This window comes from Oryzias latipes, chromosome 1 (genome assembly GCF_053564925.1).
Source record: "Oryzias latipes strain Hd-rR chromosome 1, Olatipes_Hd-rR_3.1".
Taxonomy (NCBI): domain Eukaryota; kingdom Metazoa; phylum Chordata; class Actinopteri; order Beloniformes; family Adrianichthyidae; genus Oryzias; species Oryzias latipes.
In genome coordinates this window covers 8,488,464-8,507,856 of record NC_136237.1, presented here as the reverse complement: position 1 = coordinate 8,507,856, position 19,393 = coordinate 8,488,464, and the positions used below count along the sequence as shown (strand labels likewise).

At 43.9% G+C, this 19,393-nt stretch overlaps 3 protein-coding genes across 5 annotated transcripts in view; 1 reads left to right on the top strand and 2 right to left on the bottom strand.

Moving 5' to 3' along the window:
- Window positions 1–7,813, top strand: part of myh11a (myosin, heavy chain 11a, smooth muscle) — a 32,485-nt gene extending 24,672 nt beyond the window's left edge. For 2 of the 3 annotated variants that reach the window (XM_078930326.1, XM_023960251.2), the window contains 12 exons: window positions 39–191; window positions 311–559; window positions 645–857; window positions 938–1,150; window positions 1,219–1,380; window positions 3,364–3,492; window positions 3,570–3,658; window positions 3,738–3,861; window positions 3,940–4,148; window positions 4,231–4,339; window positions 4,430–4,602; window positions 6,936–7,813. In XM_078930326.1, coding sequence (XP_078786452.1) covers window positions 39–191; window positions 311–559; window positions 645–857; window positions 938–1,150; window positions 1,219–1,380; window positions 3,364–3,492; window positions 3,570–3,658; window positions 3,738–3,861; window positions 3,940–4,148; window positions 4,231–4,339; window positions 4,430–4,602; window positions 6,936–7,065 — 1,953 coding nt within the window. In that variant the 3' untranslated portion in view covers window positions 7,066–7,813. Of the gene's footprint in view, window positions 1–38; window positions 192–310; window positions 560–644; window positions 858–937; window positions 1,151–1,218; window positions 1,381–3,363; window positions 3,493–3,569; window positions 3,659–3,737; window positions 3,862–3,939; window positions 4,149–4,230; window positions 4,340–4,429; window positions 4,603–4,877; window positions 4,911–6,935 lie in introns of all 3 variants that reach the window. The other variant, XM_078930371.1, reaches the window with a different exon arrangement.
- On the bottom strand, window positions 7,805–13,166 carry LOC101165210 (nuclear distribution protein nudE homolog 1). The gene is made up of 8 exons (XM_004066202.5): window positions 12,519–13,166; window positions 12,269–12,422; window positions 11,796–11,944; window positions 10,849–10,985; window positions 9,940–10,107; window positions 9,779–9,864; window positions 9,546–9,700; window positions 7,805–9,463 (listed from the first exon to the last, which is right to left on the bottom strand). Exons 1-8 carry the CDS (start codon window positions 12,602–12,604, stop codon window positions 9,370–9,372), a joined length of 1,029 nt encoding a protein of 342 aa, XP_004066250.1. The 5' UTR covers window positions 12,605–13,166; the 3' UTR covers window positions 7,805–9,369.
- A 1,024-nt stretch (window positions 13,167–14,190) lies between these two features.
- On the bottom strand, window positions 14,191–18,635 carry LOC101165456 (pannexin-1). The gene is made up of 5 exons (XM_004066203.5): window positions 18,253–18,635; window positions 17,077–17,198; window positions 16,675–16,874; window positions 15,456–15,957; window positions 14,191–15,375 (listed from the first exon to the last, which is right to left on the bottom strand). The coding sequence occupies exons 1-5, from the start codon at window positions 18,431–18,433 to the stop codon at window positions 15,235–15,237; spliced, it is 1,146 nt and encodes a 381-aa protein (XP_004066251.1). The 5' UTR covers window positions 18,434–18,635; the 3' UTR covers window positions 14,191–15,234.
- Window positions 18,636–19,393: the final 758 nt, after the last annotated feature.

The following is a 19,393-nucleotide window of genomic DNA, read 5'->3' as shown; positions in this document are numbered from 1 at the left end:
CCATGACAAAAGTCCGTAACCGTTGGCGCTCACCACAGGAGCTGCTGGCTGAGGAGACTCGACAGAAACTGCAGTTATCTACGAAACTGCGACAAGCAGAAGATGATAGAAACAGCCTGACGGAGCAGCTTGAGGAGGAGATGGAGGCCAAGAGGAACATGGAGAGACATGTGTCCACCCTCAATGTCCAGGTCAGGAAACAAACTCTGAGGTTATAAACAACACCACAGATATCTTGTACTCCAGTATCTGTCTCTGTGTTGGCTGGAGACAGTTCCTGGTTCTGAACAGTTCTGCTTTTTTTTTTCAGCTGTCAGATTCAAAGAAGAAGCTTGAGGAGATGTCTGGAAACATTGAGCTCCTGGAGGAGGGGAAGAAACGCTTGCAGAGAGATTTGGAGGCGGCCAACACTCAGTTTGAAGAAAAGGCTTCAGCCTTCGACAAGCTGGAAAAGACCAAGAACCGCCTGCAGCAGGAGCTGGAGGACACGCTGATGGATTTGGACAACCAGAGACAGATTGTCTCAAACCTGGAGAAGAAACAGAAGAAGTTTGACCAGGTCAGTGCAGAGACAACACTGAGTATAAACACAGTAATAAATGAATGATTCAATCTGTGAGTCTTTTTCCTCTGTTACCCATCAGATGCTGGCTGAAGAGAAGAGCATCTCTAGCAAATATGCAGAAGAGAGAGACAGAGCAGAGGCTGAAGCCAGAGAGAAGGAGACCAAGGCTTTGTCCCTAGCAAGGGCCCTGGAGGAGGCCCAGGATTCCAGGGAGGAGCTGGAGAGAGCCAACAAGGCCCTCAGAATGGAGATGGAGGATCTGATCAGCTCCAAGGACGATGTGGGAAAAAATGTAAGTGTCAAAATGCCAATCAGTCTGAAAGGTTTTAGTTCAAAAGTTTCTGGCTCTCGATACTAATCCATTCTCGGCAGGTTCACGAGCTGGAAAAGTCCAAACGAGGTCTGGAGGCCCAAGTGGAAGAGATGAAGACCCAACTGGAGGAGCTGGAGGATGAGCTGCAGGCAGCAGAGGATGCCAAGCTGCGTCTGGAGGTCAACATGCAGGCCCTGAAAGCCCAGTTTGAAAGAGACCTCCAAGGACGGGATGAGATGGGAGAGGAGAAGAAGAGGCAGCTCATCAAGCAGGTAAAGAGCAGTTTGAACCTTCACCTGCTCATCTCAGATGGAGACCTGAAGCAACTGACTGACTGCAGGTCCGTGAGTTGGAGACGGAGTTGGAAGATGAACGTAAACAGAAGGCTCTGGCAGCAGCAGCCAAGAAGAAGCTGGAGACGGACATGAAAGACCTGGAGGGACAGATCGAGACGGTCAATAAGGGTCGAGATGAAGCCATCAAGCAGCTTCGCAAACTCCAGGTGAGAGTAGGGGGACCCAGTAAAGGGAGGTGATTTAGATACGCAATGGGGAAAGTCTCTGAAGAGAAGGTTCATGGTGAAGGGACGTGGCCATGAGCACTGCAAAAAATGACATCAGTTTTCTTTCATTTTGCTTTATTGCAACACTGCTGTAGAAACAAAAACACTTGTAAAATTAGAAGTCTGTTTTATTTTCAAAATTTGAGCTATTTCTTCTCAGGTTCCAGACCGCTTCATGTTTTTATCATTAAAAGGTCGTCTCTATCAAAGTCTGATCGACTATGGTGAAAGTAATAAATATTTGATCCCCTGCTGATTTTGTAGGGTTGCCCATTTAAAAAGAAACTGACAGTCTGTCATTCTAATGGTAAGTTTGTTTGAACCATGAGAGAAAGAAAATCAATAAATCCACTTTAAAGAATTGATATAAATGTACTTGCACCTATGTAAGGAAATAACTATTTGATCCCCTAGTAATCATTAAGAGTTCTGTTCACACAGATCAGTTAGACTCTCTGAATCTACCTGTCAAATGAATTGAAGACACCTGATTTATCTAATTACCTGTAGAAAAGACACTTTGGAAAGACTAAATAGCTTTCAGTGGATTTAAGGGGGAAGACTGAAGACCTATACAAGACCAGAATGGACTAGAAAACCATCAGCAAGTTGGGTGACAATGGTTAGTGCGATTGCCCCAAAATACAAGAATGACAACATGACCATCAATGTACCTATAGGTCTGGGGCTCCAAACCAGATCTGACCTAACTGGGCAGGAGTTGGTTGATGATCTCAAAACAGATGGGACCACAGTCACCAAGAAAACTGTTAAGACCTAACGCCGCATTGGTTTACCATCTTGCAGAGCTCACAAAGTCCCATTGCTTACAAAGGCACATGTGCAGGCCCGCCTGAGGTTTGCCAATGAACACCTTCATGGTTTAGAGAGAGATTGGGAGAAGGTCAGATGAGATCAAAATTGAGCTCTTGGCATTAACTCAACCAGTCACGTTTGGAGGAAGAGAAACGCTGCCTTTGACCCAAAGATCATCATCCCCACTGACAAGCATGGAGGTGGAAACGTTATGCTTTGGAGGTGTTTTTCTGCACAGTTACCTCACTGTGTCAATGAGAGGATGGATGGAGCCATGTACTGACAAATTCTGAATGAGAACCTCCTTCCATCCCAAGTTTTCCAATAGGATAATGACCCAAAACATACAGCAAGGGCAACCGAGGAATGGCTGAAGAAGAAGCATATCCAGGTTATGGAGCAGCCCAGCCAGTCCAATAGAAAACCTATGGAGAGAGCTGAAGAGTTTCCAAGTGAAAAAAAACAAATCTGAATGATTTCAAAGCCATTTACAACGAATTCCGTGTGATATGTCTTTCTGGGTTTCAAATTTTCAGGATTCAAATACTTATTTTCCTTGGTTAAATGCAAATTAATGTATATAAATTCTTTAAAGTCTTTTGCTGGATTTTCCATATGTATTTTCTATTTCTCACTGTTTAAATAAAAATTACTGGCTGTCAATTTCTTTTTAAGTTCAACAACAAAATCGTCAAGTTTATTTCCTTCACTCTATTTGATTGGAAATTGATTTTTACCTAAAACATATAATTTTAACTAACACATGAATCTGTTTTTCCTTTTAAAGTTTTAATAAACCTTCTATCTTTGATCATTCTATGTCACTGTTATGTAAAACTGTTTTATTCCAACCAAATAAAATGGGTTCAAAATAGAATCTTGAAAGATAAATTCATACTTAACCAAGTTGTGACCTGGCAGATCATATTTTAATTGATTTAATGCTTCGTAAGTGATGCACCACCCTTCTTCTAACTCACAATTTCATAGCTTTCACGGTTGTATTTTTTTATTATTTTTTTAGTGCAGTAGCTTCTGTCCATATATTAGGGATGAATCTTTGGGTCTGACTGCTGTTTCTCTGTGTGTTCCTCCTCCTGTCTTTAGGCCCAGATGAAGGACTACCAGAGGGAGCTTGAGGATGCTCGTGCTGCTCGGGAGGAGGTGCTGGGCACTGCGAAGGAGAGCGAGAAGAAAGCCAAGAGTCTGGAAGCGGAGCTCATCCAGTTACAGGAGGTAACGCTCCAGATCTTTAAAGCTTCTCCATAGACGGAGGCTTCTGATGAGGTGACGATTTAGCATTCTGTTTCTAGGAACTGGCTGCAGCTGAACGGGCCAAGAAGCAGGCAGAAGCTGAGAGAGACGAACTGTCCGATGAGCTGGCAAGCAACGCCTCGGGAAAGTGAGTGGGACATCAATGCTACGGATTTAACTTTGAAATTAACTGGGACAACAAACACATGTCTCCTTGCCATCCTCAGGTCAGCCTTGGCTGATGAGAAGCGGCGTCTTGAGGCAAAGATCGCCCAGCTGGAGGAAGAGCTGGAAGAAGAGCAGAGCAACATGGAGATCCTTAATGACAGGCTGAGGAAGAGCGCACAGCAGGTGACAAAAGTGGAGAAGCGGTCGTGATATAGCAGAGCAACATAAGCTCAACTATTGGAGCGTTTGCATCTCCTCCAGGTGGACCAGCTGAGCAACGAGCTGCAGACGGAGCGCAGCACCGCTCAGAAGAACGAGAGCGCACGGCAGCAGATGGAGAGGCAGAACAAGGAGCTAAAGGCCAAGCTGCTGGAGATGGAGAACCAGGTCAAGTCCAAGTTCAAGTCCTCCATTACTGCCTTGGAAGCCAAAGTGGCACAGCTGGAGGAGCAGCTGGAGCAGGAGAACAGGTGAGGATGTCTGACTGGAAGATCACATGCTTCTGGAAGAGTCCCTGACTTAGTTACCTTAAGCTCTTGTCCACCTCCTCAGGGACAAGCAGGCCACCGGAAAGAGTTTGCGCCAAAAGGACAAGAAACTCAAAGATCTGATGATGCAGGTGGAGGACGAGAGAAAGCAGGCAGAGCAGTACAAGGACCAGGTCCAACCCTCTTCATGCATCTAAGCTGCCATGTTTATGTGAGAATGAGGATCAGGCCAAGTATGGATGTTCCCTCTGTTAAAATGACAGGCGGAGAAGGCTACTTCCCGCATGAAGCAGCTCAAGCGGCAGCTCGAGGAGTCGGAGGAGGAGTCGCAGCGTGCCACCGCTGCTCGCCGGAAGCTGCAGCGGGAGCTGGATGAGGCCACCGAAGCCAATGACGCCATGAGCCGCGAGGTCACCTCACTGAAGAGCAAGCTCAGGTGGGACAAGGGGGGGGGAGTCTTCCGCCACCTACGTTTGTGCTCTATGTGTCACATTTTCAAATGTGTCAACTGTTTCTGCCAAAAGGTAGTGAGGGATCACCTTTATTTCCATCTGTTCTCTGGCAGGTTTAAGCAACTATTCAAGCATAAATCACAAATTAAAAAAAAAAATATCCATAACTGTCTTTTTTAACCTCTGTAATCATTGAGTGAGATCTTAAAACAATTACAAAGAAAACGAGCCACAACATCCTGTCCATCTCTTATTACAGAGGCAACCCTGAGCCTAAGGAGTAACACAGCAGGTACATTTGAGCCTAACCATTCCCACTGCTCATTCGTTTACATTCCCGCACCGGAGTGGCTCATCTGGAACTTGGGAGAATCCCTGGTGGGTCGTCAGCTTTTGGGCTGGTGTACTAAAGCGAAGTCACCAGTGACCGCTCCCAGTGGGCAGGAAGGAGTTCTCTGTCACAGGAACAGGAGCTCAGCTTTCACGTTACCCAGTCATTGTAGCGACGGTAGAGAAGGAATGGAGGAGTGTGAAAGCCACGAATACTACCAAACGTGAAAACTGACAACTTGGTTCATTATTTTTTTAGCAGAAGCGTAAAGGTTGCTTAAGAAAACAGGGAAGAAAAAAGGAAAAGGCGTATTTTTCTCACATAAATATTGTTGTGTTGCTTTCAGTCTTGCTGTGTCAGATGTCCTTCTGTCATTTGCACATGTATTTTGAAGATAAACACCCAAAACTTTTTTCAAAAGAAGGGTTTTTGTCTGCTGGTAGAAATGCAGGTCATGCTTGCAGCAAACAGCTGACTGCTGTCTTGATTCTGTGGCTCTCATTTTTAGCTCACAGAGCTGGTGGTTAAAAGTGGAGTGACCTCATGATGATTCAGCATTAATATGGCCTGCAGCAGTCACTCACTGCAAGGACCAAATTGTTTTTACGACAGAAAAAAATACCGTGTGCAGCACCAAGAAAATGTATATGAATTCATTCATATTACGTTATCTTTATTATTCATTCTTATGCATGTTTGAGCACAAATTTGACCCCCGCCACATCCTCTATTATAAAATAGAACAAGATGACATCACAGCGGGATAAACTGTCAAAAAATCATGGGACCAAAATCTCTCTTTCAGAATCCGCTAACGAAACCAAAACACTTGCGTCTGGGATTTCACACACACATGCTATGAGGTTAAGTCTATAATCGCCATAGAAGTATCATTGACCTTTGACCTCGGGAAGAGGCTGCCATCTTAAAGTTGGGGGGGGGGGGGCCTGTAGTACCAACTACAAGTTTAAACTCCTAGGCTGTGTACGAATTCCCACCCTAACCCCTTACTACTAAAAAACTATATAGTGCGGGACTATCTAGTGCTCTAAATTCTAAAAGCAATCCGGACACCATGGTCACTACTTTTTTGTTTTTTTAAACGGCGAATATGACATCATCGATTTCACAAAATAAAAATCTCATTGATTTGACGTCTTGCCATTTATGAATCCACAGTGTTCTGAAGATGTTTAAATATGTTTACTTTGCAAGAATTGTTCAAACGCAATGCATTGTGGTCTATATTCGCAAATCTAGTGCATCCATGCACACTGGTCTTTTGCAGAGACTTCTGGGAAATTTCTATGGCACTCGATTTTGAAATTGTAGATTCAGACAGCACTACAAAATGGCAAACGCATTATATAGTGAGTAGTGAAGGAATTCGGACACAACCCCAGAGATTTTGATGTATCGACTCCCAACACCCCCAGCATCTGTGGTAAGCTACTTGGAAAAAACATGTTGGTATTAAAAGGCGCAGAGGGCAAGGGCAGGTAGCGCCTGTGGGCAATCGAACGCCGCTTGAAGCTTTAAATTAAACTGATTCTGCTTTTTTGGGATTTCTGTTTTTGACAGCGAAAAGCTAAAGAATCGTGACTTCTGAAGTGTGGCTTTGATTTTCCAAAGAAGTGTTTTGATACTCCCGAGCTGAAAGCTGGTTCCACTCCGGTCCCTGTCTCGTTCTCTGTTCACTCTTCATGCTCTTGTTTCTTTCATTGAGCATAACTAAGAGAAATATGGCTCATCATCCAACCGTGACTCATCGATTCCCTCTCAGAGATGGCCATGTTTCTCTCAGTGCTTGGTTTAAGCAACCATAAACCAAACTCATTTTTCTGCGCAGAGTGAAATGAGTTCCAGAGACACCACCTGCTTGAGCTGTAACCGGCGTGCACCTCTTGACTAGTTTCTAATCACGCCCTCTGGTGTGCCAGGCCTCCCTCTCACCATGACCGTGTTTGCGTCTCTGTGGTGTTGCAGGCGTGGAAACGAGCCTTCCTTCGGTAGCACGCCACGGCGTGTGGGTGGAGGTCGAAGGGTGGTGGAGGATGCCTCTGAGGAGGAAGCAGACTCCCAAAATGACTACAACGGAACAAAGTCCTTGGAATAAGTGCTAAAAACAAGCCAAAGATCCAAATTACTCCCACTTCAAAAAGTAACGTTGACGTCCTGCTTTGCTGTCTTCCAAATCACTTCAAGTTATGCATTTCCTCTGGTTTTCAGTAGTTACTTATGTTGTTCTGGAGCACATGTTCTTGTCACAAAACAATCAGGGCTTCATATCCACTGCAGGAGCCCTTTAGAAAACTCTGATGTGAGATCTTCCTTTGGTTTTTAACCCGCACTGTTTTGTACCTCACCAGCTGACCGATTCTTTCACAAAGTGCTCTCTGAGAACTTCAAGCTTCAACCTCTGAGAGACACAGGTAGACTGCAGATGTTTAACTACTGTCAGCGACTGTCGTCCCGCTGCCTGTTACTGCTGTTGATGTTCCCCAGCAGCACTGAAGTGGCAGCAGATCCGATGTGGGTCACCGCTCCATGTCATCTGCTTCCAGTCACTGCTGACTCTCTATCCCTACTACTTTTCAGCACCTCAAGATCCTTTTATAGTCACCGTTTCACATGATTTGCACCTTTTCTGTGCTTTTTTTTTTAACAACCATGAGATCTGAGATCATGGAAGCTCGATCCAACCATGAAGCCACGAGTCAGACTTTGTTCAGGTGTCCTGTGGCGTCCTAAAAGGTCATCCAGCTCAGTCTTATTTAATGTTGCATTTAACCCATGAATGTTTACATGACACCCTTTCCATCTATTGTTGAACCACATGCACAAGGAATAAAACATTAAAGATTTGTCTCTGTTTAATTATTTTTGTTAACCGTGTCACAACAGTTTAGTTCAGTAACAAAGCTGTGCACCAGCGAGATCATAGACGTAAGTATACAGACATTCACTGACTGGTCCAGTATTTGCGTCCTGTTAGCAGCAGCCGCTCCTCCTTTTTGCTAGTATCCCTTGTGCGACCCGATGGGGTCAAGATGACCATTGATGAGTTCTCCCTACCATGACAAAGGTGGAAAGATTTCATGTAATCCATGGACACCAGTGAAGATCACAAATCACTGAAGAAAAAAGGTTCAGTTCACTGTCTAGTGGGTCTAGATGACCCAACTCCCCAATGTTTAAGTGCCTAGGATAGCACAAGGGATATTGAAAGCATAGTCTGAGATGGCAGAAACGATAAGCGGTCAGCAGGAACCTTTGACCATGATATGCCCGAGCAAGAAAACAGTGTTCTTAATATAGGGACCTATATTAATGAATGCTACGAGTTGTGCTTTAAATTCTATATATTATTGCTCACCATCTCCTCTTCAACATAGGATTTCCTTAGCCTTTTGGAAAATGAATCCTGTACATTGAGAACTGCAAATACCCATCTAAAGTTCTATCTGCTAGAATCTGAACAAGGTTCACATTATTATTCATACAAAAGTCGCATTAATCCGGTCTGTGCAGCAGCAGACGAAAGCTTCACCGCCAAACTGCTTTATCTCTATTCAAGCTTTCGTGCTTTGGTGATTCACCATAGCACATTGAGTATGAATCAGTTGGATTTCCAATCTTAAACCGGTATAGTTTGGTTTTGAAAGTCTGAATGTGCAACTTTAACTTTTAGTCAAATGAATTCAAAATGTGTTTGAGTTCAAATAAATTATATTGCATTTTGTATTTAAGTTCAAGTTGACTCAATGTTTTGATTTTTTTATGCAGCTCTACGCGCTCCCTCATGTGAAAAGCTTTGTATTGGAATGAAACCTTCAACCTTGTTCCAGGCTAAATCTCAACCACAGCTTGTAACTCCTGTTTTCACAGCTTATTAGTGAGAACACGATTTCCACCGCCGTTCCACTAACCACAGCGGATTAATAAGTGCAGTGGTAGCTCTTTCTTAAACCCAGAGATACAAAGACTGTGCTTTTTTTTCATATTTCAGTGTAAAGTTGGTCATTGAAAATTCTATCAGGTTCCCTTAAAGCCCCTTCAGGTGTGAAGTCGGTGTGTCAGCTTCTGGTTCCCGTTTCTACCCCAGCTGGTCTATCATCCTAGTCGATGATTTACTAAGTTAGCTCAGATGCCCCCCCAATTCTTCATCCATCAGAAATAAAACAGGATAAGTGGGGGGGGACAGCGAAGAGCTGCACTTTCTACCCTCCTTGTACTGTGTCCTGTAATATACTACGGTGTTGGTTCTGCTAATCAAGGCCCTGAAGAGTTTGGTGCAAAAATCAGGAAGCTTTTCTGTTTAATGACCAGGTATTATAAGGCAAGAATGAAAGAACCCTCGGCTCAAAGTCCTTTAGTTTTAGTTGGAGGATTTGGGGGGGGGTTCCCTTCTGATGCCTTCTCATAAAAGGATCTTGACACCTCCCTGTGGAGAATGGGGTCCCTGGGAGATGCCTCTGGGTGGAGCTGGTCCGAACTCTAACCGCTTTACCAAACTGAAAAAGAAAAGATTCCCAGGTAAGGACACCTCCCTCTTGAACGGGCACAAAACCGCACAGGGGTGCTCCTCCTCCTCACCTGTCGTACTGAGGAGGAGGACTCAAGCTGCTACTGTGAAGATCAGGACCGCCCTCTACACCTGCAGGACTCACGCGACCATCTGGAAGCGCCGCTCTGCTCGTGGGCGGGTCGCACACAAAGTCTCGACAGGACGCCAGCTTTGACTCCAAATTCTGACAGGAAGGAAACATGGTTTTATCAGTAAAGCAAAGACAGAGCAGCTGTTCCACCAGGGGGATCGAATCTCTTACTCCAACTTTTCTCAGCAGCTCTCCAACAATGTTAAGAGCAGATATTCTGGCTGATGTGGTGAGGGGGGTCCCTGTTAGACCATCACCTAAGAATAAAAAATACAGATTAAAGTAGGTTTCCTACATGAACATAAATCTGACACTGTTGGGAATACCGGTACCTCGCCGGATGCTGGAGGCAGGGGGGGTGATGTACGAGCTGATGGGTTTGTTGGGAGTGACGGGGGCAGAGGGGTTAATCTGGGACAGATCTGGGCGGTCTGCGTCTCTCCCCAGACTGCTGGACGGTCGTCTCTCCCTCTGTCTTACAGCCAGTTCATGCCGAAGGTCTGCAACACCAAAAGCAGCTTGTGATTTTCTTTTTGAATAATAATTATAATAATAATAAATAATGGATTGGATGTCTCTGCACTTTTCCAGACGCTCAAAGTTCTTACAGTGTGTCCATTATTCATTCACTCCTCATTCACACTTGGTGATGGTGGACTACTGATGCAGCCACAGCTGCCCTGGCAGAGTGACGGCCCCTCTGACCGTCACTGGGACATTCACACAGCTGGGGAGCCACCCTGGAGGCAGGGAGGGGGAAGTGTCTTGCCCAAGGACACAACAGCAGTTGGCTGGGGGGAGCGGGAGTCGAGCCACCGATCCTTCGATCATTGGTCCACCTGCTCAACCATCTGAGCCACTGACGCCCCCCCATTGAAAACTCAGTCTGAACATATTTTACGCCGATTAAAATAAATAAAAATAAAAAAATGACAGGCACTTAGCAAGAAGGTGTCGAATAAAGGTGTTGGAACAAGAATGGTTATTCTGACCAATAGAATGACTGAGTAACAGCTGTTCATTTCTCTATAGAAGTCTATGGGATTTTCGCCTTTTTGGGAACGGCGGGTAATTCTGAATAAAATAAAATAAAAATAAAAATATTTAAAAAAAACACCACACATTAGACTTTAAACTTCTGATCCCACATAACATAACCAGAACCATAATAACCAAGGGTTCTGCTGAATGAAACATTGAGAAAGTTCTGATAGATGTCAATTTTGCAAATGGGAGAATACCTCTGGCTTCATCCTTAAGCCTCTGGACGGACTCCAGCAGGTTCTCCTTCTCGTCCAGCTCACTTTCTAGAAAGGCGTTTCTCTCAATGACCTGGTTCATGCGCTGCTCGAAGTCCTCCAGGGACATGATGGTTGCTCTGCAACGTGAAGAGCAGTGATTTGGTCTGAATGAACAGCAAAGCTGGCTCTTAAAAGAGACGGTTGGTGCTTAAGCAGCATTTGCAGATCTCAAAATCCGGTATGGAGCTCTCGGCTGAACCTGTAACAGGACATTCTTACTGACTGACCTTACAGTTAGATCACACAAGACTGCACCTCAAAACCCAGTGGCAGAGTTAAGCTACATAAGTAATAAGGCTGTAATGAGTACCTGAATGCCCTGTTATCTGAGATATGTTCCAGAAAAGACAAATAAGAATTTTTGATGTCCAAAATTGTTGATTTGCAATCTTTATAAATACAGTAGAGCAGAGTAAACAAACACTTCAGGAAATGAAATATTTGTTTTAAAGGGACGCCGCCCCTTTGAAGTCCTGATTTGCTGTCTTCCAAATCACTTCAAGTTATCCATTTAAAAGGGCGCTCATACTTCATCCTCAAGTGTATATGCACCATCCTCAACTTCTCTGACCTTTAACCCCAAGAGCAGAATTCTGATTTACAACACATCTGCAGTTTTCCCTTAAATTCCTTTTCCTTCAAAAGGAGTAAGTCTGTTTTCTAAAAGACAACAAAAAAATGAGTTGCACCTCTTTGCTGCAGAATTTACAACTACTTGCTGTCATGACCTCTTGTCACCTCTTTTAAAGCTAAAAAAAATACAGAAGAATTAAAGAAAATAATGTTCAAAAAGTTACTATGTAAACCCTTACAACACATGAAACTACAAAAGTGAACAAAAGGGTACTTGGAGAATAAACCGTCAAATTCATATTGCGAGGACTGACCTCTTAGTCCTCTCTAGGTCGTCGTTGGCCTGCTCCAGCTCCCGGATATACTTTTGGAGGTGATCTTTCACGGCTCGGGTCTGGGTCAGGTCCTCCTCCAGGGCTGTGATGTGCCTCAAAGCATCAGAAAGCCTGGCTTCACATTTCTCCTGCAAAGAATCAGATCCACCAAAAGCTTCATAGGGTTACCATCAAAATCAGTCTTCTGTTTAGATTTTAGATGAGACTTATGTTGAAGTTAAGCAAGGTAAAAAAAAAAAAAACATCTCTGCAAAGAGTTTGCTGAACAAAAATAGCTGGAGATTGAGTGTGGCTCTGTTAAACTCTCAATCTTTGCGTTAAGGATCTTCTGGAACCATAACCAGAAGCTTCCTTCAGATCAGGCCATTTCCAACCCTACTGCCCTGCTTGTAAGCAGGCAGCAGCAGCTCACAGGGAACCAACATACCAACATCATCCACATACTACTGCACCTTGATAGCTTCCAGCTCCATGTGAAGTCGGTTGTTCTCCAGCAGCAGCTCCTTGTTTCTGCCCTCGCACTGCTTGAGCTCCGTCTCCAGCTCTGCTTCGTAGTCCCGGCTCATCTGCTGGAACTCCTGCAGCTCCTCCTGAGCCTCATCGGCCCTTGGGACAAAACGGGGTAAACACCCCCGCCGTGATGTTATTATTAGTCATGAAAGAAAGTTGCATTAGCGCCTCGTCAGGTGTTTCACTGGTTACCTCTGCTGGTGCCTCTGCGCCTGCTCTTTCCAGAACACCATCTCCTCCTCCACGGACGTAAAAGAATGCGCCGCTGGCTCCACCATGTTTGCTGCTACCAAATTTCAACCACTTCCTCAATGAAGAACCATCCGTTTGATTTTAACTGTTAATATTCTGCGCCTCTCCGGCGTCGAGGTGGTTCCCACTGACTGGCAGGTCAAACCTCACAGCCGCTGGTGGTTGCAGGTCTGCTGAATTAAGTTAGGCCGAAAAGAGTCAGAGGAACGTCCGAACATGTTATCCGCGTGTTTTCTGTTGTTGTTTTGGTGAATAAACTCGTCCGACGGTTAGTGAAGTACCAACCAATGAGGAATACGCACGAGCTCAGCGGAAGCTAGCGGATGCTAATAATAAACACAAAGCTAACAGAACAGGAAACGCCTTCAGCGGAGCCCAACGGAGCAGAATTTCAAGAATTCAGTTGACAAAAAATATTAATTAAACTCCGACACGACTATACGACCACAATGTACAGCCGCACGTCACGAATCAACGTAAAGTCTCTCGACAAACTAATCTCCTGCTGTCACGAGGATACGATTAGCCAATCAGAGACAAAGGAACCTTCACTTTTTGGCGAAGATTGGACAGCATGGATGACGTTTTACAAAATTTGGCCAATCAAATTGTTGGAATGATCTTCAGCGGTTGAAGCTGTGTGGAGGACTTTTAATGCCGGAATGGTTTTTAATCTGTATTTTATTTTGTAGAATAGCAAAATATAGTTTGCATTTTAGTATCTTCTGTGAAAACGTAAGGGAGAGTAAAAAAATAACGTGTTTTTTTTGTTTTTATTAGACCCACGCCAATCAAAATAGTTTTTTGGTGTTTTTAACATGTTCTTGTGACATTTTTCTCACAATGGAAGACAAAGAAAATTGAACTTAAAATTGAATTTCTGAGTATTTCTTTATACAAATCGTTGTGTATCTGGAGCAGACAAAAATGCAGTTGGTAAAAGCTTGTATCTGTTAATGTAGAAACTAGAATTTGCAGGCCACAAACTCCCTGCCTCACTCCATTCCGATGCATCCACTTGCAGACAGACATCCCTTCGTTTTCCTTGTCTGAGCTGGCATCTGGCTCAAAACTGTACGGCTGAATAAATGACTGGATAACTTCAAAATTGCACACCATTTTTGTTGCACCGCTAATGTTTTGTGGGGGGTGTGAGGAGCTGTAAGGCAGCAGGAGAGAGTGTAAACAAAGGTATGATGGGAAGTTGGGGCAGGCTCACACCGTGCCAAGGGTCCCTTCCATAACTCTGAGGCTAATTAGCCTAATTAGGCAAAAAACAACAGGTTTTTTTTCAAATTTCGCCTATAACGGCATGATCGTAATTAAAAGACCACAAGGAACACTTTTACAATAAATCAAAAAGCTGATTGGAGTGGGACTTTGAGAAATGCCACGTGTACAAGTTACCGGTACTGACTGAAGCCTTCGCTCCTGCAAAGTTTTAAATGTCTTCATACTTGCTTTTCATGTCTGTCAAAGACAATAACTTCACCAGTGAATGCAGGCAGGCTCATGGTGTCACTGACTAATAATGCTGAGCAGAAAACATGAGAGACCCGTCTGCTGGACTTTTTCTTTCACTTTCATCACAAAAAAATAAAGGATGTGCGACTTTCCTTACATAACCCTTGCATTTTAATTTAAGTTGTTTGCGTGCAACTCATTTTCATGGTTTCAAAGAGCAGGAATTAAGTAAAGTTCAGGCAAAATGTATGTAAAGAAAATCAGAAAAAGCCACAGTAACACAACTAAAACACACAAATTCATACATTAAGATACAAGTTTTTTTAACATCTACTTTTACCATTAATGCTACTAGTTTGAAGTGCTTGTTTGTTCGAAGCTTACTTTAGATAGAAACTACTTGATTTGAGATGCTTTCCTTCTTAAGGATATCTAAACCTAAAAATAAGTCCAAAATGCTTTTGTAGTGCGAACCATAAAAATATACAGAAACATAAGAACTTAAACCCAGTAAAAAAGAGTTAAGATACAAAGTGTGCACTTTACAGCCAGTCTCTTTAGACCACATATATCAGCTGAGTTTTCAAATGCAAACTTTAAAAAGGTCAAACTACACTGTAAAAAGTGTACCCAAATTAAGACAGAATTGATCACATCCATCCAGCATATCAGATACAAATACGTGCAAAAGTTCTCCTCCTTTTCCATCACAGAGTAGGTACAGACTCATCCAATACAAGCAGAAAGAACTGTATTCTTCATGTAGACTCCAAGAACAAAGATCTTTCTGGCTATGACTTTTCATTACTATTGGCTTTGTACCAACTTCTCCTGATAAGAGGGAGAACCACATTTGATGCAGAGGAGGAAGATCTATTGTTTTAAGTAAATGATCAAGAAAAGAGTACATCAAATGCTCAGCCTAACTCAACAACAGATGAGATAAAAGTTCAGCGACAATAGTCTACACACATCAGCTGTTAGAAAAGAATGATGTCATTTTTTTTTTTTAATTTCAAACAATTTCTCGTTTCTTGCAGTGCATTAACCAGCTTATTTTTTTTCCAAATGTTCAGAGTTTAGATTTCATGATCTGAGTAAAAACAGAAGGTCTCTTTAACTAAAGCACCAATTATTGAAAACCGCAAAGCCTTCAGTAGGAAACCTAAAGCTGGTCCATACTTGAGTTCAGTTATTCCACATCTTTATCTGTTTCTTTGCGTAAACTTGTCTTCTTATTGTCTAACACGTCGGTCTTCACCTGACCCAGAGTTTGCAGCAGGCACATGGCGTCGAAGCCTTCATCACCAGCTTGCTGCAGCAACTCCAATACCTGGGAATTACATTTGTCAGCCAGAAATGATCACAGAGGCAGTATCATACTTGAGTCACCATGTTTGTCTGGAGACTCACTTTCAAACACTTGAAGGACTTCAGCTCACTCAGGTTCTCCTGCAGGAACAGCAGATAAATGCTGAGGTCGTTGTAGACCGGCGTGATCACACCTAAAGCCCCGAATCCAGGCAGCATCTCATAAGGCTGAAGGAAGCTGGAGCTCTGTCGTGCAGGTCCCAGGGCAGCGTACACCACCAATGGAGCCAGAAGCACGTACACCGCCAGGTTTATGTAGCTCAGCAGCCGAAACACACCCACCGCTACTAGCTTGCACTGCACAGCAGATGGCACCATGCTGTCGTTCTGCAGCACTCCTGTCCGCAGGTCACAAGGAAACTCATCAGTGAGAGAAGCCAGCAGGATGTAGTAGGCCAGGAAGATGCACGCCAACAGGAGAATGAGAAGAGTCAGGCCCCGGCAAGCCAGGTACTTAACCACTAGGCTGCGAGAGAAGCGTTTGGTCTTCAGGTACTGCTCCACCAGAGGGTATTTAAAGCAGCCTTCAGCCAAATCCAGAGCACTGAGGGTCAGGAGGGAACATGCATGCAAAACGTGAACAGTAACTAGGGGTGTGACGATTGATCGACTAACTGATGTATCTATTTCTATTCCCATAATACAATCAGATCTGTCTGAGGCAATCGAATCGATCTATTCCATTAAAAAATTATTTAAAAATAAAATGAATCTGTTATATCAATACTGGGAAAAAAAACAATTGGATTGAGGCGCGGCCTTCATTACAGTCCAATGTTTGAAAACACGGTTTTTCAAAGATGTGACCATTCAGCGTGGTAGAATGCTCTAGTTAGAACAAGAAATACAAGGAATCTGGAAAACTTCACTTGCACTGTTCAGTACTCAGGTATTTATCTCTGAGTCACATGGTTGAATTTTTGACTGAAGCTGTCCTGGATTGATTTTCGGTCAGTGAATCCGGTCATTCAAAATTAAACAGGTTTGACTATGAATTGGATCGGCAACAACAAACTAGGACATGAATGAAATTGTTCTTAGAATCAATTGTTACAGCCCTAACACTAGCAACACTTAGCTCTGAGCAGAAGCACACACTTTTGCAGAGCCACGAGGAGGCAGCAAAGAGGGAGAAAGTCAAACTGGAATTCAGTGCAACCAGAGAAACTAGTTATTTTTCACTAAACAGATGAAAGCCAGGAGAAACAGCAAAGAGCTCAAATGAGCTAATACCATAGAAGAAAAAAAGTCTCCAGTTTACCTCTGCGAGTCCTCACTTGCAGCCTTGCCATCCAAAGATGCCAGATTCCTGGCTAGTCTGATGGCACGGTTATAAAAGCGGTCCAGCTCCTCCATGATGAAGCTAAGGTCAGAGGACAGATGTGGAGCAGCTGTGAAGCGCCACAGTAAGGCAGGAATGTACATGAGGATGGCCAGCAGGAGCAGGACGTATGGAAAGAACTGAGGAGGTTGGAGCAGAACAGGAAACAGTACAGAAGTCATCCGACACACAGAAACACTGTCAGATCACAGCTTGAAACAGTCTTGGCCTAAAGATGTCTGGATATATTAAGGGTTTCCTTGTTCATCTGCAATAAGTCTGAATATTGCCCATTTGTCTGCAAGCTTCCACAGCAGCTCATTTTTCTCTTCAGGGTTGTACCTTGTGCAGCCACAGGGGCGAGCTGTTCGATTGTTGCTGTACCGCTGCCCAACAGAAGGAGTCCACATATGCCGCCTGTCTCCAGGAGAAGTTAGTGGGAGCAAAGCAGCTGATCTGGGTCCCTGGAAAGGAGAATTTACAGCAAGATTTTCAACATTTCGCTGTTTGAATGATCGAATGCCCTCCCTGCATTCTTGGCACTGAATATGTTTTAGTGGAACTGAATACTTAACTAATCGTGCACTTTGTGGTACAAGCGCCAAATTTAGCATGGATTTTAGGGACGTCATGCCCAAGCTCCTCTGCTTGACTGCTTTGGGCTTACAAACCGTAAGTCCTGGTAACGCTGTTTCCAACTGTTGTTCGAAGCATGTCAGAGTCATGTGACCTCATGCCTCATAAAGTTAGCTCTGCGTGTTGACCTGACATCACCTGGGATCACCAGGCAAAACAAAGAAACAAGGTAAGACTGCATCTAAAATAGTTAGAGGAAAATAAAAGTTTAAATGTTTGATTTACCAAACACAACTGAATGTGTTTTGGGTTTCTAGTGGCTTCTTTCTCTCTGTGAGAGTAGGTTGGTTTGTTGATGTAGTAATGATCCTTTAAAGACACTACTAAGGGCATCTGAAGTTCTTTCCAACTTGTGGTGGATAGAAAATCAATTTGTCTGTTTAATCTTTTTAAACATACATTTAAAATGAGCTCAAACAATACTTCAAACGTTCATATTTGTGCATTCCAAAACCATAAACTATTGAAAAAAACAGTTTTTTCGCTCCTTTCTCTAGATGCACCTCTCCAAACACCTGTGCCCAGGTGAAGTAATGTGAGGCCAGGCTTTCTGCATGTCTAAATGAGATTTGTCTTACCTCAAAAAGTAAGTTTAAACCCGACACCATCCTTCACACTTGGCAAACACCCAAACTGGAGTGTTTTTAGAACCACGTGCCTCTCCAATAATAACATCAGCTGCTGCAGCGCGCGCGCCACAGGCTCAGCACCGGCACGGGTGTGACCAAGGCCACACCTTTGCACTCCCTCAACCCCGCCCGTGACTTTACGGCGGTGGTGGATTCGGCTGTAGCGGCGGGGCTCTCCATCCGGACAGCCCGCACCTCCTCAGTCAGTCTCACGCCCAACAAAAGCAAACGTGTTGAGAGAAAGAAAACTCACCCACGGAAACCTCCTGCGCGAAAGCCAGCGAGATGAGAAACAACGGCAGCCCCACCGCCAGAAACGACACGATCTTGTCCAGTGCCAGCTCCAGCCGCACCCCCTTGTATTTGGGTTCGGCGGCATCCTTCAGCAGAAAGTCGGAGAACACGTACTCTGTGGCCACGGTGGCGATCGCCATGGCGGAACAAAGCGCGGAGCCGCCTCACGGGTGGAAGAGCGGAGCAGCTCCTTCTGAGAGGAGGGAGGGTTCTTCAAGAACTGCAACCGGGGGAGAAATTATGATAACGCGGGAAGCTCGGACTTAACGACCCGGACGGTCTTTGTTTACTAGCTCCCGGCCGGCATGAACCTGCCGCTGTCCCGGTACTGAAGCGCTGATGGCCGCTAGAGGGCGCAGTTGACCCGTTTCTGTGAACTAAAGTTTTTACCTGATTTGAAGAATAAACGTTTAAAAGGCACATCAGTGAGAGACACAGCTAAAAAAAAGATAGAAAGCAGAAAAGTCCCTAGCTGGCTGCAAAATAATACTGTCAGGGATGCTTTTTATTTTACAGTCTAAGGCGTTTAAACTCATCCACCTGTAATAGACAAAAAACAGACAACAGAAAGTTAATAAATAAGAAATAATCTTCTTTTCCCTTTGAGGGTCACCACAGCAGATAGCCTTCCTCCATCTCCTCTTACACCTGCTACCTTCATGTCTTCGTTCTCTGCATCCATAAATCTCCTCTTTGGTCTATGGATGCAGTGAATGAAGGTAGCTGCTGACATTAATTTAAAAAATATATTTAAAAAGAAAAACAAAACGCACAAACTCTGTCTTTCAAAGAGGCAAACAGAATCAACTCTAAAAACTTTAACTTAACCAACTTCACAGACAAGGAATGGGAAGGGGGGGTTGCTTTAACCCTGTCTGCTTGTCTTGGCTGTAAAGACAGCTTTTAATAAATGCACGTGTTTTGAATATCAGGTAATCATTTTTAATAACCCTACTGTGTTGTGTTTGATAGTAAACAGACCCCCAAAACGTAACTCTGTTGCAGAGCTGCTTTCAATTTCTCACATATATATTTTAGTATTGTATTTATTTCGGCCAATTTGAACCCACATGTGGACGATCCATCCGATTTGTGTGTCC

Excerpts from the sequence above, each read along its gene's own strand:
- LOC101165456 (XM_004066203.5), bottom strand. The coding sequence starts at position 18,433 with ATGGCGATCGCCACCGTGGCCACAGAGTACGTGTTCTCCGACTTTCTG. Across the intron at positions 17,199-18,252 it reads CGCGCAGGAGGTTTCCGTGG|GGACCCAGATCAGCTGCTTT; the intron begins GTGAGTTTTCTT and ends TCTCCTTTCCAG. Across the intron at positions 16,875-17,076 it reads CGCCCCTGTGGCTGCACAAG|TTCTTTCCATACGTCCTGCT; the intron begins GTACAACCCTGA and ends CAACCTCCTCAG.
- LOC101165210 (XM_004066202.5), bottom strand. The coding sequence starts at position 12,604 with ATGGTGGAGCCAGCGGCGCATTCTTTTACGTCCGTGGAGGAGGAGATG. Across the intron at positions 10,986-11,795 it reads GACCTAGAGAGGACTAAGAG|AGCAACCATCATGTCCCTGG; the intron begins GTCAGTCCTCGC and ends TTCACGTTGCAG. Across the intron at positions 9,464-9,545 it reads CCTCCTCCTCAGTACGACAG|TTTGGTAAAGCGGTTAGAGT; the intron begins GTGAGGAGGAGG and ends TTTCTTTTTCAG.